The 18,789-nt window shown below is 43.1% G+C and overlaps 1 protein-coding gene across 1 annotated transcript in view; it reads left to right on the forward strand.

Moving 5' to 3' along the window:
* Nucleotides 1-18,789, forward strand: part of csmd3b (CUB and Sushi multiple domains 3b) — a 2,092,226-nt gene that overhangs the window by 1,790,988 nt on the left and 282,449 nt on the right. Inside the window, exons 33-34 of the mRNA XM_041189252.1 lie at nucleotides 2,078-2,173; nucleotides 16,080-16,283. Of these exons, the coding sequence (XP_041045186.1) occupies nucleotides 2,078-2,173; nucleotides 16,080-16,283 (300 nt within the window). The remainder of the gene's footprint in view (nucleotides 1-2,077; nucleotides 2,174-16,079; nucleotides 16,284-18,789) is intronic.

An 18,789-nucleotide genomic window follows, 5' to 3' on the forward strand; every position in this document is an offset into this window, starting at 1 on the left:
TCCCCTGGGTTCTCAATTCTGCTTATTATAGCAACTTCTGTAGAGTATGTATCTGTAATTTAAGAGCCTATCACAATGCTTACTCGATGTTACCAAAACTCACTCCTCAATAGCAACACCTGTTGAATGACAGTGTTACCTTGACTCCTTCAATGTACATTTTTCTTGGAGTATAAATATCCGGACACATTGAATGAAGTGTTCTCTTAAAAGCGCCAATTCTGATGGAGTACATGGAGATTTAGACTTGTGCATTGATTCAGTGATTTTAAGCAAAATTAGTACCAAGTAATATAACATTAAGCTGTCAAGGTCAAAGGACAATAAACGGTTTGTGTTGGTGGTATGAGTAACTGATGAAGGGCTGAGTAGCAAAAAAAAATGGGCAATGTTATCAAATCTGAGTTTCCCTTGTATTTTGAAAACATTGGCTCAAAGTCAGTTTTAGAGAAACAGGATTATTTTTTAAAGTCAGTTCTGGAACAGTTCGGTGGACAGAAGAGAATAGCTTGAATAATGGGTTCTGGGTGTTTGACTATTGAGCTATTTGCTGCTTAAATAGGGTAGGACAAATATAGTAAGATACAATGAAGGACAAAGCAGACAAATTATTTTGCTTATATTTGGACCACTACTAAAGATGGGTTTGAAGGGCAGCAGTAGGTGCAACCCCAGCGTAAATGTCAACATCATAGCCCATTAAATTTTAGAACCTTTGTCTCCAATCTGAGAGAAGATGGGACAGTTCAAGTCTTGTACTGGGAATAAGACTAAATTCATTTAATAAAAAAAATGTATTTACTTCATATGCTTTCAGCTATGTTAAATGCTTCAGTTGGCTTTCACCTTAATTTGTAAAATAATGACCAATTTTTGGGGTTCAGCTTGATGTTGAAGATTCATGGCACTGTCCAAGAAAAACAGGAGTTCCTGTCCTACTCAGCTTGCATCCTTCAACTAATGACAATAAAAGATTAATTGATAACTGATCTAAATTTGCGGGATCTTACCCTATGCAATTTAGTTGTCACATTGCTTTACCTAAAAGTCAATGCACCTCAAAGTTGTAAGTAACATGAAGATAAAAGCAAAATACTGCTGATGCTGGAAATCTGAAACAAAAACAGAAATGGCTGGAAAAAACTCAGCATCTGTGGAGAAAAAAAACAGAGTTAACGTTTCGAGTTCGTATGAGTCTTCTTCAGAGCTCTGAAGAAGAGTCATATGGACTTGAAACATTAACTCTGTTTTTCTCTCCACAGATGCTATTAGACCAGCTGAGTTTTTCCAGCACTTTCTGCATGTAACATGTTTTGGGACATCATAAGGCACTGCATCAATGCAAGTAATATTATACTTAACAGGCAATGGGCAGCAATTACTGCCAACTCACTCCAATATAAATGAAATAGCTATGGAGCATTGGCACTATGAGCATGCAGGTTGGTAAGCATTTGCTAACTAATACTGATGGGGAAGTAGGTTCACTGCCAATCAAAATAAAATTACATTCAAAAGCACTGATGTGTGAAGAGTAGCAGAAATAACTTGTCTCACGTTTTGCTGCTGCGTTTGTCTCTTTGAGTGCAGTGTTTCAATTCAGTTCCAGCATCAGTGTAATATTCAGAGAACATATACTTATCCATTGGAATTCACTGCATAATTTGCCATTAATACTAATGACATGAAAAGCAACAGGATGGTTAAAATATTTTTCATTTTGTTAAAATAAGCTACTTGGTTTCCATTTTTTTCTAAATGCAATGCTTAAACTTAGTGTATTAAATAAAAACAGAAATAGGTAATGTAGAAAAATATATTTTACTACATATGTTGGTCACCAAAGTTTCTGAGTAAAGTAAAATTTACTTTTGGAGTGCAGTCAGTGTACTGAATGTACTTCGATTAAAATCTAAATAAATTGTTCCAACAGCGAAGTATAAGTAAAAGACTTGTTGGGAAAGAAGTCCAGTTCTTCTACCAGGCAAATTTAAGATTTATGTTAGCAAGATTTTCTTCATACTGAATTGTACTTCATTTGTATTCAGTAACTCTAATTCCTTATATTTTGTTTTAGGAGAATCCCTCCCTTTAAGTTCAGGTAACCAGATCACAATCAAGTTTATCACAGTTGGTCCAATAACAGCCAAAGGATTTCATTTTGTTTATCAAGGTAAGTTAATGAGTTATTGGCTGAACTGAAATGCAAAAAAAAAATCAAAATAAAATGCCAGAGATTAAAATCTAAAAAAATTGTTCCAACAGCGAAGTATAAGTAAAAGACTGGTTGGGAAAGAAGTCCAATTTTTCTACCAGGCAAATTTAAGATTTATGTTAGCAAGAATTTCTTCATGCTAAGCATAATCAGCATTTGGCATAGACTCCCAGGAAGTATAATAGAGGAGAAAACCTTAAAATCATTCAAAAGCCTTGTGGACATTGTGATGGGAGATCTGTCTTTCTGATAGATGAGTTAAGATTGTCAAATAGCCTTCCTTGTCTCTCCTTATTTAGTGATCTTGTGACTATCATTCCATAACCTGTCTTCAAGAAGGTAGTTTGACTAGTTCTTCACTGGGTAGCGTACTCCAGAGTGCGGAACATTTGGGGGAGGCAGTGGCATAACGGTCACCTCACTGGACTAGTAATCCAGAGACAGCATCTTCCTAACCCACATCCTCTGCCACCTAGAAAGACAAGGACGGCAGATGCATGGGAACACGACCATCTGCAAGTTCCCCTCCAAGCCACACACCATCCTGACTTGGAACTATGTCATCGTTCCTTCACTGTCACTGGGTCAAAATCCTGGAACTCCCTGTCAAACAGCACTGTAGGTGTACCTACACCACATGGACTGCCGTGGTTTAAGAAGGTGGCTCACCACCAAGTTCTCAAGGGCAATTATGGATGGGCAATTAAAATGCTGGCTTAGCTAGCAATGCTCACATCCTGTGAAAAAAAAATAAATAAACTCAGATTAATGCTCAGGGGACACAGGGTCAAATTCCACCATGGCAGCTGGTGGAACTTAAATTCGCTTAATTCATAAATCTGGAATAAAAAGCTAGTCCAGTAATGATGACCATGAAACCATCATTGATTGTTGTAAAAACCTATCTGGTTCATTGATGCCCTTTAGGGAAGGAAATCTGCCTCCCTACGTGGTCTGGCCTACATATAAATCCAGGTCCACAATGTGATTGGCTCTTAAAACACCCTCTGAAATGGCCTAGCAAGCCACTCAGATGTACCAAACCGCTAACAAGTCAAAAAAGAATAAAACTGGACAGGCCATATGGAAACAACAAAGGTATACCCAGCCTAGTTGACCCTATAAAGTCCTCCTTGCTAATATCTGGGTACTTGTGTCAAAATTGGGAGAGCCATCCCTTAGATATGTCAAGTGGCCTGACATAGTCATATTCACCGATTCATACCTTACAGCTGATGTGCCAGACGCCAGCATCACCATCCTGGGTAGGTCCTAGCAGCTCAGGCTCACTGAGGTGGCGACACAGAGGTATACAGTTGGGAGGGAGTTGCCTTCAATATTGACTCTGGATCCAATGAAGTCCCATGGCATCAGGTCAATTATGGGCAAGGAAACCTCCTGCTGATTATGGGCAAGGAAACCATCCACTGCTCCCCACTCTCCCAACCCCCTCCTCCAACCCCACCACCCTCAGCTAGTCAGTAATCTCCATGTTGAACATCAGTTGGAAGAAGCACTGAGGGTAGCAAGGAGATAAATATACCCTGGAAGGGGGACTTAATCTTACCTCATGGCCTGGCATATCCCCCCTCTACCATTACCAAAAAGCCAGAGGATCAATGAAGAGTGCAGGAGGACAGGAGCAGCACCAGGCATACTTCAAAATGAGGTGTCAACCAGGTGGAGCGACAACACTGGACTACTTGTCAAAAAAGCGGAAGCAGCATGCGATAGACAGCAATAAGCAATCCCATAAACAGATCAGATCTCTAAGCTCTGCAATCTGCCACATTGTGAACAGTGGTGGATAATTGAACAACTAACTGGAGGAGGAAGCTCCACAAATATCCCCATCCTTACCACTTCTTCTCAAGGGCAATTAGGGATGGGCAACAGATGTTGGCCAGTCAGAGACACCCACATCCTTTGAAAAAACAAAAATAAATTAACTGATAATAATAATCCTTCTGCAAGCTGACCATGGCTACCCTGTTGAATTGTTGTTTGTTGGATGTGCAGTGTGAAATTTAGAAGGGTAATGATTGAAATGTGTTACCTCAGCATAGTAGTGATGTTACAGTTGTCTTTGATACAGCGCAATAACAAGCAACAAAGGGTGATTCTAGATTAAAGGAATTTGAATTGACAAAGTAAGATTAATGCTTTTATTTCTTCGAGAGAAAACTTAGAGGAAACTTAATTGAAGCTTTCAATTATAAAGTAAATAGGCAAACCTACCCCAGATATATTTATTGTTTAACTACCAGGGAACATGAATTAAAGTTAGGAAATTGGTAACTAGGAAAACAGTAAAGTGGAACTCAATCACCCAAAAGGCAATAGAATTTGAAATAAGTTACAGGGAATCCCATTGAAGTGGACAGTAGAAATGGCAGTTAGAAATATTTCTGCAAAGGAATTGAGGGATGTGTGATGGTGCGGTGGGGTGGGGTGGGGCAGGGAGATGGGGGTGGGGTGGGATGTTTTTCCGTTTTTGGGCACCCAGGTGCTAAGAAACCCCAAAGGTGAGATTAATGGCAATGATGACTTCAGTTTCCCACTGGGTGAGTTTGCTGTGCTTGATCTTTTTATACTTGTTCTTGGGATGCGGGCATCGTTTAAAGGGAAACATTTGTTACCACCCCTAATTGTCCTTGAGCAGGCGGTGGTGAATCACCTTTGAGAACTTTTCCAATCCTTGTCCTGAAGGTACAATGTGCTGTTAGGGAAGGAGTTCCAGTTTTTTGATCCAGTGACAGTGAAGAATTACACTATAGTTCCAAGTCTAGATGGCATGTGACTTCGAGGGAAGCTTGATAATCTTAATAGTAGAATCTGGCTGACCAAGCCTTGATTCTAATCATACTGATTCCTTGGATCCTGAGTAGCTTAATAGTCATTTATGAAATTAAGTAGTGGCCAAAGAAATTAATACAGCTGCAAAGAGCTGAAAACCATCAGAATTAAGCAGAACACCAAATGTGTACGTCTTGATTCATTGACTTGGCCAATTTTGAATTTTGATTCATAAATTTGTGTGTGTAATCAAGTTCTGAAACTGGAAACAAAGAGCAAGGGCTCAGTTATGTACTTGGAGTTGTGGTGTTGAAAACAATGTTTAAATTAATTTCTTGGCTACTTCTATTATTCTTTTTGCTCGTAATTTCTTATTTTAACAACCAAATTTTGAGATTTTCAATTTCCTACAAAAGTGGAATAAAATACATGACTGAATGCCTATCAGTTTGTTGCTTTTATATTTAAAATGCCCTGAGTTTAATATTACTCAGCTGATTAAAGTGCCGCTGACTGCAGAGTAATTGATAGCGTGGATTGCTGATCACCAATGGAACCTGTAATCCCTGACCACCAACAATACTTCTTAACTATTACCAACTCAGTTTTGCACACAAGCTCTGTTAAAGAGTTTAGCCACTCCTATCCATGAATTACCTTTTGCTCAATTGGTGAGCTGATTCTTATCTGTAGCATCCTTCAAAAAAACTTGTTAACATGGCAAGTTTTCTTTTTTTGAAAAATGAACTATTTTTACCAGTTTCGCTCCCTATTTTTTTGATGGTAAATAGGGAGTGGCACAGAAAAGGAGAACACTAGATTTGTAGCTTATCTTCTGGTTACTCAATTGACTTAATGCCCACTTATGTCATTGTTGTTGTTGTTAAACAGCAAAAAGCATACCCCAATGGTAGGTGAGGTTGATGTTGTTATAGAGCCATAACACCGGATTTTTGCTACCAAGGTAGGTAGCTCAAGTCGAGGAGTTTCCTGACTTAGCGGACCCTCTTCTGTAGAAAGCCCCTGAATGTCACGATGTTCGCACCAGGATGACGGGTGCAGGGTAGAGTTAGGCCTGCTGACTCCAAACGCAGGGCTTGGGTAGCCACACGGGCTGCTGAGTGCCAAGGAGACTGTTTGTCAAAGTGATATGAAAGGCTGTTGGGCCCTATAACCTTTGCCCCTCACAACCCCCCCACCAGCCCCCGCCGTATGGCCCCACTCACTCCCATGCCACTTCCTTGCCCTCCATGCCAACTCATGCTTCCCACCCACCATCATGGCCTCTTGTAGTCCCCATGTCAATTCATGCTAACTCATGTCCCTTCCATGTCTGTTCACCCCGTATCTACTAAGTACAGAACTAATGATCCATATAGGAACAATAGCACGTGTGGAACTACTTAGACAAAAGCACAAATTTTCTTTCAAGAAAACTGCTGTTTCTACAACCCTCTCAATCAGACATACCATTAAAGTATCAATCATAGAGGCTCCAAATACTTCACACCCATTAATCTTGTGCAAGTAAACATTGAAGCATTGACAAAAGAGATGACAGAAAGAACAACTTTTTATAACTACTTTGAGATGTAAATCAAGCAAAGTCAACAGTTCTCTCCAGTTGTCAAACAAATCCCTTCTGAGATATTTTTTTATGAGTCTGGCCTCTCAGCCAAGCATTCATAATGAAGTCATCCAGTTCTCCTGAACTAGTTCTTATACATGTCCTCATTATGGGGGGCCATGGGCTAGGTGGGGGCATGCATTGGCATGGGGGCTATAAGGGGCCCTGGGGATGGGTGGGGGTCATGAACCAGCACTGAGCTGGAATTGAGGGGCCATGGGGGCCTTAGAAGTGGTATGGTTAAGACCCTTTGAACTTAGCTTTCAAAAAGTTACTGAATCCAGGCTCTGGTTCATGACTGCTCTGAGGAACCATGAGTCATGGAGAAGCTGGCCTGACTCTATGAAGATTGCAGGAGGCACAATGTAACCAGCCAGGTTGGGAGTGCAGGGTGCAGGCTTGCTACCCACACCTCTATCCCACGCTGGTGGTAATTGGGATGCTGGGGATAGGAGTAGGACATGCTGGAATTGGGTCCTGCCTGCCATTTTTAAATGGATCCGGCGTCATTCCAACTCCGTGAAAATCTGGGCCATTGAATCATTTACTGCACGGAAGGAGGCCATGCAGAGCAATCCAGTCAGTCTCACATCTCCACTTGGTCCCTGTAGCCCTGCAAGTTTATTTCCTTCCAATTCTCCATTTTCTTTGAAATCATTGATTGTTTCTGTATCCACCACCCTCATGAGCAGTGAGTTCCAGGTAATTACCACTCACTAAATTATAAAGTTTTTCCTCACATTCCCCCTGCAACTCTTGCCCAAAATCTTAAACCTGTGTCCCCTACTCCTTGTAAAGCTATTGAGAAAAGTTTTTCCTTTTCTATCTTATCTAAGCCTGTCATAATCTTATACACCTCATTCAAACCCTCCCTCAATCGACTTTGCCCGAAGGAGAACATCCCCAGCCTTTCCAGCATAACCGTCTAACTAAAACCCCATTTCCCTAGAACCATTCTTTTAAATCTCCTCAGCACTCTGGGACCTTCACATCATTCTTAAAGTGTAGTGACCAGAACTTGGTTATTTAGTTGGGGCCTAACCAGAGCTTTATATAGGTACAGCATAACTTCCTTGCTTTTGTAATCAATGTCACTATTTATGAAGCCCAGGATCCCATTTGCTTTGCTAACCACATGCTCAATATTTCCTGTCACCTTCAAAAATTGATGCAATTGCACCCACAGATCCTTCTGTTCCTGCACACTTTTTAGAATTGTGACATTCATTCTGCATTGCCTCTGCCCATCCCTTCTGCCAAACTGCATTACCTCACACTTTTCTGTATTAAACTCTATTTGCCACTGGTCTGCCCTTTCCACTTGCCTATCAATGTCCTGTTGCTGATAGTTTGTATTTTTCTTTATTCATTCATAGCATGTGGGCTTTGCTGGCTGGGCCAGCATTTATTGCCCATCCGTAATTGCCCTTGAGAAGGTGGTGGTGAGCTGCCTTCTTGAACTGCTGCAACCCATGATGTATAGGTACACCCACAATGCTGTTAGGGAGGGAGTTACAGGATATTGACCCAGTGACGGTGAAGGATCATTACTTCCCATTCTTCCAAGTTAGATATCATCAACAAATTTTGAAATTTTACTCTGTATTCTAAGATACAAACCATTTACATATAAAACATTTAGTGATCCTAGAACTGACCATTGGGGAATACCACTGTCTATCGCCTTGCATTCTGAAAAACAGCCATCTACCACAAATCACTGATTTCTGTCCTTCAGCCAAGTTTTTAATCCAATTGCACATTGGTTCTCCTATCCATAAGCGTCAATTTTGTTAAACAGCCTTTTCTGTTGTACCTTGTCAAACACTTAGTTAAAATCCATGTAGACAATATCTCTTTAACAACCTTCTCTGTTACTTCATCAAAAAATACAATTAGATTCGACAAGCACAATCTGCTATTTACAAATCTGTGCTGGCTCTCCTTAATTAACTCAAACCTTTCCAAGTGCCTATTGAATTTTTCCCCTGATTAAGGATTCCAAAACCTTACCCACTGTTGATGTTAGACTAACTAGCCAGTGGTTGCTAGGACAGTCCTAGCACCCTTCCTTGTATCGTGGTGCCACATTTGCCATTTTCCAATTCTCTAACCACCATATCTCGAGAAGCTTGAAAAATTAAGGCAGGCCTTTCCGCTATCTCCGCTCCCACTTCCTTTAGCAACCTGGGATGCAAGCCATCAGGATCAGGTGACTTATCTACCCTAATTATAATGAGCTTTCCAGTTCTCCTCCCTTTCAATTTTCACAGTATCCATTGCCTCCACTATTTTCGCTTCTACCGATAGTTTGTCAGATTCATCTTCCTCAGTAAACACTGATACAAAGAACTCATTGGGCCTGAACTTCCATGGAGTGGCAACCAGTGTTGGATTGCCACTCTGCTCCTAGTTTTTTACCCAAGTTTTTTTTTCTATCCTGTCTCGCTTGACGTTCTGGCTCAGGCCGGGCGAGATCCGAGTAGTGCAGCATGACCCCGGGGCCGAGCATCAAGTGCACCTCTGTCAAAGTGAAGGAGGCCACGCCCCTTTTTAACGGCACTAGCTGCTGTAAAACAGGTACATTAAAGGTCCAGCCAAGTTCAAAGGTCTTGGACAGGCCAGGGAGAAGGTAATTGTATGAGGCAAGTGGCTAGAATTTGGGTGTTGGGGTGGGGGTGTCGGAGGTTGTGGGGAATGAGGTGTGTCAGAGGTCGAGGGGTTGGGGGAGGTTAGGCCTTGGGTCAGGCCTCGGGTTGGGGGGGAGGGTGTTGGTGGGGAGTGTTGTGGAGGGGTGGGTGTCAGGTCGGGTCGGGCCTGGGGTAGTAGTGGGGTTGAGAGTTGGGCTGAGCGGGGGTTGGGGGAAGAGTCCTGATGGGGGTGGATTAATATCGTGCGGGTGGGGAAATCCTGCAGGTTGGGGAGTTCCTGTCGAGGAGTGTAGTCCCTTGGGGGTAGGGGGAGTCATGTAGGGTGGACAGAGACCCCTGGGGAGGTGGGGTATGGGGTAGGATAGTTGGGGAGTCCTGTGTGTTTCTAAAGTAGTTACCCAGAAGTTAGAAGAGGTTTTAATTCTACTAACTCTTTCTGAGTAACTATTAATGTAACCCAGTCGGAACCATCCGAAGTTTGCGATTTAGATCACATTTTTGGATGGTTCCTAGTGCAATGCAATTGCCCAGGGGAAGTTTATACTTCCAGGCAATTGCCATGCAAACCTTACCTGGGATCTTGTGAAGGGAATTCTCCAGTGCACCTTGGGCCACCCCCTCAATACAACCCCTTGGAGCTTGGAAGTTATTGCCTATTTGTATTCTGGATTTGCCCTGTGCGTCCAAGCATAGATCACACTCTTTGCCCCTAATAGGACCCACTCCATCTCTTGCTGCCCGTTTACTATTTCCAGGCTGGTAGAAGCTTTTAGGTTCCGTTTTTAAGTTGACTGCCATTCTATTCTCACACTCCACCTTGGCCAGTCTTATTTTCTTCATAACCTCCCTCTCATCCTATTATATTTGACCTAGTTTTCACTTGAAGAGCTCACTTGACATGCAACATACACCCATCTTTTTTGTTTCATCATAATCTCAATTTCCCTCCTGATCCTAGGAGCACTATCTTTGCATCCCATAACTTTTGCCCTTGTTGGAATGTACCTAGCCTATACCTGAAGCCTCCTCCTTAAAGATCATCCATTGTTCTGTTACAGCTTTCCTGTCAGTCTTTGATTCCATCTTAGCCTGGCTTGATCGCTTCTCATTGCATTGAAATTAGCCCTTTTACAATTGAGATGTTATATATTAGATTGTTTCTTGCTCTTCTCCATTACTAATCTAAACCTTCTGATACAATGATCACTCTTACCCATATGTTCCCCCATAGCCACTTCCACTTGACCCACCTCATTTTCCAGCATCAGATCCAGCAGTGCCTCATTTCTAGTAGGGCTGTGAATACTGATCAAGGAAATTCTCCTGAGCACAGTTCAGAAATTCATCCCCTCCCTCACCCTTTACTTGCTACTTTTGTAATTAAAATCCCTCAGAATCACCACTCTATAGTTGTTGAACATCTCTGTGATTTCCCTGCCGATGCATCACTCTATCTCTGTTTCTCCCTGTTTAGAGGCCAATAGAATAACTCAAGTAGCGTGATGTTACCTTCATTGCTTCTCAACTCTAACCAAATAGGCTTTGGGGAAGTTTTATGGACCCCTGCTGGCATATTTGAAGGTTGGGGCTGGGGGGATGGTGGGCATGTAAAACAAAATAGGGCAGAATATTGCCCACTGCCTTCCTACGCACCCCATGCTGTCCCTCATATTATGATGGGCAGGTAATGCCAATTAAAGGCCACTTAAGAACCTCTCTCTGCCCCTGCCGCCATAATATGCTGGGTGGGTAACACAGAAGGAAAGCGGCTAACCCACTATTTTCCTAACTCTGGTAAAAGATGGAAAGGAAGTGGGGTACCGATGGGTTCCCTGTGCCCATTGGGGGCACCCCAATCCCAAGATAGTATTCCCCCCATTGTGCATCTCCACCGGCCCCATGAACCTGCTCCCTCAGCCCCACTTCGCTGGAGTCCCCATTCACCACCACCCACCACCCCCTCCCCACCCCCCCCGCCCCCCGGCTCTCGGCCCCGAGCCAAAAATCCAGATTTAGTTTTTTGTCTGATATCTATGATCTTCTTCTTGTAGTCCCAGTAGCAGCCACTACTATGTTCTGGCACTGCTGGGATGACTCAGTTGCTGGCCATTCAGATTGGCTGGCTGCTCCCAAGGGCTGTTCCTGAGGGGTGGAAGTCTCACTCATCTTGTTAAGGCCGCCTTGGCATATTATCACTGCGGGGCAGTCCTTTTTAACATCAGCGAACTTTAAGCCAAGTTGGGGAGGGGGTGGTTAGAGCAGTACTCTCCTCTGTAAAATTCATTGTGTCTTCAAGAAAATCCTGTCTTTCCAATACGATAATGTCTCCTCTTATCATTAATGACACTCCACCATTTTTCTTCTTTCTCTGGGCGGGAAAAAGGATATTTTACTTGCCAGCCGCAATGGCGATTTTCATGCTTTGTCATCCCATTCCTACCTCATTAATTATGCAGCCACAGGAAACACATCACCTGGCACAGGAAACACAACACCGCCTCTGAATTGCCCGCCACACCGTTACCTCACCGTTTCCTCACTTCAGGTGCCATATCTAAATTGCAGCCGCACACACAGGGCAGAATATTGCCGTCAGCATGTGGGGGCGGGCCCGACACGCCAACACGTAAAATGACAAGTGATGACGTTGGGCATGTGTCCTGACGTCATCGAGCGTCAATTCGATATTTCGTTCGGCAGGCAAGTATCGGAGATGGCTGCCTTCCCGCCCAATGTTAGTAGCCTATTAAGGCCATTAAAAAAAGTAATTAACCTTGTTAGGAACACTGCCTGTCCAACCTTAAGGTTGGCGGGCAGGCGAAGAGCCCAAGCAGCTTTCGCAGTTTTCAGGAAACCTCATCCATGGGCGGGATGAGATTTTCTGAAGGTTTTATAACTGCTGTGGGACACTGTCACATGTTGGCATATGTTTAAATAAAGTTTTACTTTATTTATTAAGAACTTTAAAAATCCATTCAACCTCCCTGAGGCAGCTCCGTATCTCAGGGAGATTGCTGCGCTCTTTCACACACATGCACACAAGAGCGCAGGCCCCAACTCTCCCTCCTTCCCCCACCCGCACAGGTACACTGAGCGCTACTGGCCACACGTTAGGCTGGGCTTGCAGCCCAGGACTGCTCCAGTGAAAACGTGGCCCTGAAAGCCAAGAAGAGTTCAGACCCGTCACTGGAATGCCTTTTGGAGGCCCACCGTGATGTCCTCCATCCCCACCCCAGCAATCTCACCACTCCAGCTTGGGAGGCGGTGATAGTGGTGGTCAATGCCAACACTGCACAGAAGAAGTTGGCCAGCCAGTGCAGAAAGAGGATAAATGACCTCATCTATGACGCCAGGGTAAGGCAACCATGTCATCACTCTCAACTCAGACACTCACAAGGCCACCACACATTCACTGGCATCTCACTCACTGCCAGCTCAAGGGGCATCACCACTCACTCATTTACACACATACCCTCACATCTCCATCTGGCCTTATCTCCTCTGGAGACTGCCTCCTCAACCATCACCATCTTAAGGCCATTTGCACAGGTCAACATGTGCCCCCACACACACCCTGGTATTCCCCCCTTCCCCAGTACAGCCCTTGCCCTGCAGCCTCTTACCTTGTCTGAGTGAGGCCTCTTCTCCTCTTCTTCAAAACAAGCCCTAGCTCTGCAGCCATTCAAAAACAACTCCTGTCTTACAGCTGGTGTGGTAGGTTGAGACCTGCCCATGAGCCCCCTTAATAGTGATGTTTTGCTGCCTGCAAAGCCTGGCACTGATGACTGTGAGTACTGCCTGAAGCAAAGAAAGCAAACAAACCTCAAAGTCAGGAGTGAAGCCCTGCTCGTTGTGAAACACATCAATGTGATTGCCCGGATGATCCAGTGTGCGGGATGATTCCGGCAGACAGGGCTTATAATGATATGCAGATGTATGAAAATGAAGTTCCCAATGTGCAGCAACGGAAAACGCGGCTGACCATTGACCAATGGAGCAGATGATTGCAAACTGGTTTCATGACAGCATGAAACCAATTTGTGGCCTTCCTGCCATATTGTCCGCTCACGTGCACCATGATGCCCGACACCAACAGGTAAGCAGGTAGTCCTGTGTTGTAACTTCACCAGGTTAACACCTCATTTTTACACCTGTTGCTAATCTTGACATGCCCTTCTGCAATCTTCATTGAACTAGGGTTGAACCCTTGGCTTGATGGTAATGGTAGAGTGGGGTATATTCTGGGCCATGAGGTTACAGATTGTGGTTGTTTACAATTCTCCTGCTGCTGAGGCCCACAGTGCCTCATGGGATGAAGGTACACCGGAATTGAAAATTCTGGCCTCTATCTTTTCTGAACACTATATCCTCATCCCAACCATTTTTAAGCCACATTTCTGTTTATTGCCACTACATCATATACCCACACAGCTGTTTGTGCTTGTAGCTCACCAAACTTATTCACCACACTTTTTTGTGATTATTTGCATTCCTCGTAGTCTGCCCCTACCTAGTATTGTCCTACTTTCTACTCTAGTATTGTTCAACATTCTCACTTTATGCACCTTATTCTTCTTTTCTAATTCTAAATGCTAGCGTCCATCCCCCTGTCAATTTAGTTTAAACCTTCACCAACCAGACTAGTGAACCTCTCCACAAAGGTATTGATCCCTGTCCTATTGAGGTGCATCCCGCCCCTTTTGAATAGGTGCCTTCTGTCCCAGAGCTAGTCCCAATTGCCCAAGAATCTGAAGCCCTCCCTCCTGCACCATGCTTCATGCTATGCCTTGATCCTCTCAATCTTCCTATTTCTACCCTGGCTAGTATGTGGCAGTGGGAGTAATCCAGGGATTACTAACCTCGAGGTTCTACTTTTCCCTCGCTCCTGAAAATCTGACCGTAGGACCTGCTTTCTGCATGTTGTTGGTACCAATGTGATTCACAATTTTTGTCTCACTCCTTTCCCCCTGCAGAATATTCTGCACTCTCTTCATGATGCCCTTTACCCTGGCACTAAGGAGGCAGCACATCATCCAGGACTCACAATGATGGCTACAGAAATGCCTTAGGAATCTCCTCTAACACCTGCATTTCTGCACTTTGTTGTTCCCTCCTATACAATCCCTTCCTCATTGATGCCATGAGCTGTGCTGAACTTCTTCGGGGTTTCGTCACTCCCAATAGTGTCTATACTGAGTATCTGTTTGAAAGTGGCACACACCCCAAAGATTCCTGTACTATCTGCCTCTTCCTACTCTTCTACATGACCAGCCATCTACTATCCTGACCTTTCAGCCTGTGGAGTGATCACCTCCTGGAACATATGATCCAGGAAACTCTCATCCTTTCTCATACTCCGCAGTGACTCCAGCTGCCCCTCAAGCTTGAAATCTGGAGCAGCTGGAGACTCTTCTTACATGTGTAATCACCCAAGACATATGAGGTGTCCTGAAGTTCCCACACGGCACAGGAATCACAAGCTTCAGGTCTCAAATGCTGCTTCATGATGCAAAAGAAAAGTTTCTGTTTCCTCTTTAAGAATCTAGTTATAGTACCCTGTTTAAATGATGACTTTTAATTAATACCTGGACCTGCTATGTGCTTGTACTCTAATTAGTTGCTTGGCCTAAAAAGCCAAGTGGTTATGGTACTGGGTTTGTAACCCCAAGATCAAGAGTTCAAATCTCACAATGGCAAAACTATGAAACAATGTAACTTCATTTGAATAGGAACAGATGGAAACGTGTTTGTACTCGAAAGAGTTACTCTAATTGGTTGCTTGGCCTAAATAGCCAAGTGGTTATGGTACTGGGTTTGTAAGGTCAAGAGTTCAAATCTCACAATGGCAAACTATGAAACAATGTAACTTCACCTGAAACAGATGGAAACGTGTTTGTACTCGAAAGAGTTACTCTAATTAGTTCACTTACTGATGTAAAAACACCAACATCTAATTTCAACTGAATACTCTAGAGAGAGAAAATTGCTCATCAACCAATCACTTACTTTCTTCCCTATGACATCACACTTGATTTTCTTAAGAAAGCAGTCAGTCAGGCTGTCTCGCTGTCTCTCTCTGAGTCTGCTTGCTCTCGCTGTCTCCCTCTCAGGCCCACTCCTTTATGCCTCTCTCTGGTCTTGCTGTGCTCTCTGCCAGTCCTGCACTTTTATGCCTCTCTCCCATCTCGCTGAGCTATTTGTCAGGAACGCTGCTTCACAGCTCTCTCTGGTCTCACTGTCTCTGCCAGTTCCACTCCTCAATGCCTCTCTCTGCCTCACTGGCTCTCTCTCAGTCCTGCTCCTAGATGCCTCTCTGCCATCCTGCTGCGCTCTCTCACAGTCCCACTTGCTTATAGCTATCTTCACTCTCTCTGTGCTCTCTCAGAGCCTGCTCCTTTATAGCTCTTTCCGGTCTCTTTATCATAATATTCTTAATAGTATTATTATTAACAATTCTCATATTCTAATCATTAGAGTGATTGATGTACTAGTGAGAAAAACCTTGCAATTCAAACTCTTTCTAATTTTGCACCACATTCGTAGTATTTTGTGCAATGTTGGAATTTGTATATTCCAACTGTTCTATGGGAAATCACTTTTGTGAACTTTAATTTAGTGAATCGAAAGCCCTATAGGTCTTTGTAGTTGCTTAATTGCATCTATACTGTCCAACACCACTGAACTGTAGAACATTTTTGCATATTTTGAAATTTTAAAGCTAACTTTAAGTTTGGAATGTTTCTTTAAAAAAATCACTGACACTGTAATTATTCTCTTGGAATCTATTTAGCTGTGCCAAGGACCAGTGCAACCCAGTGCAGCTCTGTACCTGAGCCAAGGTTTGGGAAAAGAGTTGGGAATGATTTTGCAGTTGGCTCTGTGGTTCTCTTTGAATGCAATCCTGGCTACGTTCTTTCTGGTTCACCAGGGATTAGATGTGCATCAGTACCAAATGCCTTAGCTCAATGGAACGACTCTCTGCCCACATGCATTGGTGAGTAATGACAAAGAACAGTGTCAAATGTTCAGGCTGCAAAGAAGTTGTATAACCATGGGTAGGATTTCTTTACATTTTCAATTATACAACTGATCTAAATGATTGTGGATAATTGAACACTTGCTTAATTGAAGTTTTCAAATAATTTAATCATAGTATTCTTTCCCTTATTTATTATGAGCTGACAAATGGGCCCAAGTTCATAACAACAATAACTTTCATTTATAATGTAGAAAATGAAAAGACTGATGCCAAGCCTATGAAAGAGAAATTAGGGAGGCGGGGAATGGGCAGATGGGTGACCCAAAGCTTGCTTAAAGCATTAGGTCTAAGGAGTGTCTTAAAGCAGGAGTAGATATAAGAAGGGAAAGCGATTTAGTTAAGGAATTCCAAAGAGTGGAACCTGGGCAGCAGTAATGAAGAGTGAACAAAGTAGAGGCCGGATTTGAAGTAATGGAAAATTAAGGGTAGTGGATGGTGGGAGTGTTTGTAGAGCTAAAGGCAGTTATGGAAATAGTGAGAGCTAATGCAATGAAGAAAGTTAAATCACAGATGTGAATTTTACACTTGAGGTATTATGGGACCAGAGACCAGTGGACAAGTGGAATTGATGTAGATATGGCTGAAGTTTAGGGAGCATGGAAGGCCACCTGAGACCGTAATTGACTTTCAAGATGACAAGGCATGAATGAGGATTTCAGAATCAGATGTTTGGTGGAATTAGGCAGTCTTTGTGATGAGGAGGATATGAGGTTGGATCTTCCACTTGGGTTTGAAGAGTGCACTGAAGTTGTTGTATTGCAGTCTGATTTAACTGAAACACTTGCTGAGGAGAAAGATTGAGCCAGTTCATCAGTATGAAGTTTGTAAGGAGGCGTGGGTCGAAGGTAATGGCTTTTGTCTTAATAATGTTCAACTCGATATTGCTTAAGCTGGATATCAAGCAAGCTATCTGCCAGCATGGAGCTGGTGCAGATTGAGAGAAGTGATTGCCAACTTAACTCAGGAAAGTGGCGCTGTGCCTGTGGATAATATCAACAAAGAGCAACATGCTGATGAAGAGGAGAAAGCTAGAGATGATTCCTTGGAAAATCCATAAGTGACAGTACAGGGCAAGGTAAAGAAGCATTGCTTGAAGTGCTCTGGCTATGATCAGATGGATAAGGGGGGTAGCTTTGAGAGGGCTGTCCAATAGATCTAACAATGGAGGAGAACTATCTGAGGAGGATGGTTGATCAGCAGTGTTGAAATCTTCAGAGAGGTTGAGAAGATCATTGCTACAGTGCTATTCTTGACTGTGGTTAGACCCATGTTAGACCGTATGAAAAGTGAACCTTGAATAGGAGAATTAAAACAGGGATACAAAAATAGAATATTGCAGATGCTGAAATTCTGAAAAAAAAACAGAAATGCTGGAAATACCTAGCAGGTCTGGCAGCATCTGTTGTTGACCTTTCATTAGAACTGGACACAGTTCAAGATGTAACAGGTTTACTTGCTTTAAAATTATCACATCTCAATTTTTTTTCCAGTCCTGACCAAAGCTCATCAACCTGAAACATTAATTGTTTCATTCTCCATTAAAACAGAGGAGGTGGTGGTGTAATGGTATTGTCACTGGACTAGTAATCCAAAGTCCAAGGGTTCATATCCTGCCACGGCAGATGGTGAAATTTGAAATCAATAAAAAAATCTGGAATTAAAGTCTAATGATGACCATGAAACCATTGTTGATTGTCGTAAGAACCCATCTGGTTCACAAATGTCCTTTTCGGGTAGGAAATCTGCCAGCCTTACCAGGTCTGGCAAAGTGGCTGATTCTCAAATGCCCTTTGTAACGCATGGCAATTTGTTTAAGTGCTTAAACCCGTTAACAAATGTGCAATGATTAAAAATGGACCACTTGTGCACGGCTTGCAGGGAAATTTCAGAATGCCACGTGACCATGCAGCTTAGAGGAAGCTTTGGCCATTATCCCTCTCTTCAAAAAAAAAGCTCTTGACCCCTCTGTTCTTGCCTAAAATCCTTGAATGCACGGTTGCCTCTCAAATCCATGCCCAGCTTTCCCTCAACTCCATGTTGCAGGAATATGAGGAAATCAAGGGTAGATCTTTGGTGCATTGCAGAGCGAACTGAATGAAAAGCCATTCCAATTGATTCTTTGGCTATGAATGAATCGGTGACAATGAAACCAGGTGAGGGCAATTCCACCCAGCTGGATAATGGAGGAAAGGCATTGGAGGAGGATTGTGTTGTCAGCCTTGTCAAAAGCTGCAGACAAGCCGAGAAAGATGAGGCAGAGTAGTTTACTATAGTGATTGTGACATGGGATATAATCTGTGACTTTTTAAGACTCTTTCAGTATTGTGGCAGGAACAGAAACCTGATTGGAAGGACTCAAACATGGAGTTGGGCTCCATCCATTCCCTGGTAACTGCCTGAAACTGAACTAGGCTGTTCACAACTTGGTGTGATAAAGGATCCCACGATGAGCTTCCACCCG

This window comes from Carcharodon carcharias, chromosome 6 (assembly GCF_017639515.1).
Source record: "Carcharodon carcharias isolate sCarCar2 chromosome 6, sCarCar2.pri, whole genome shotgun sequence".
Taxonomy (NCBI): Eukaryota; Metazoa; Chordata; class Chondrichthyes; order Lamniformes; family Lamnidae; genus Carcharodon; species Carcharodon carcharias.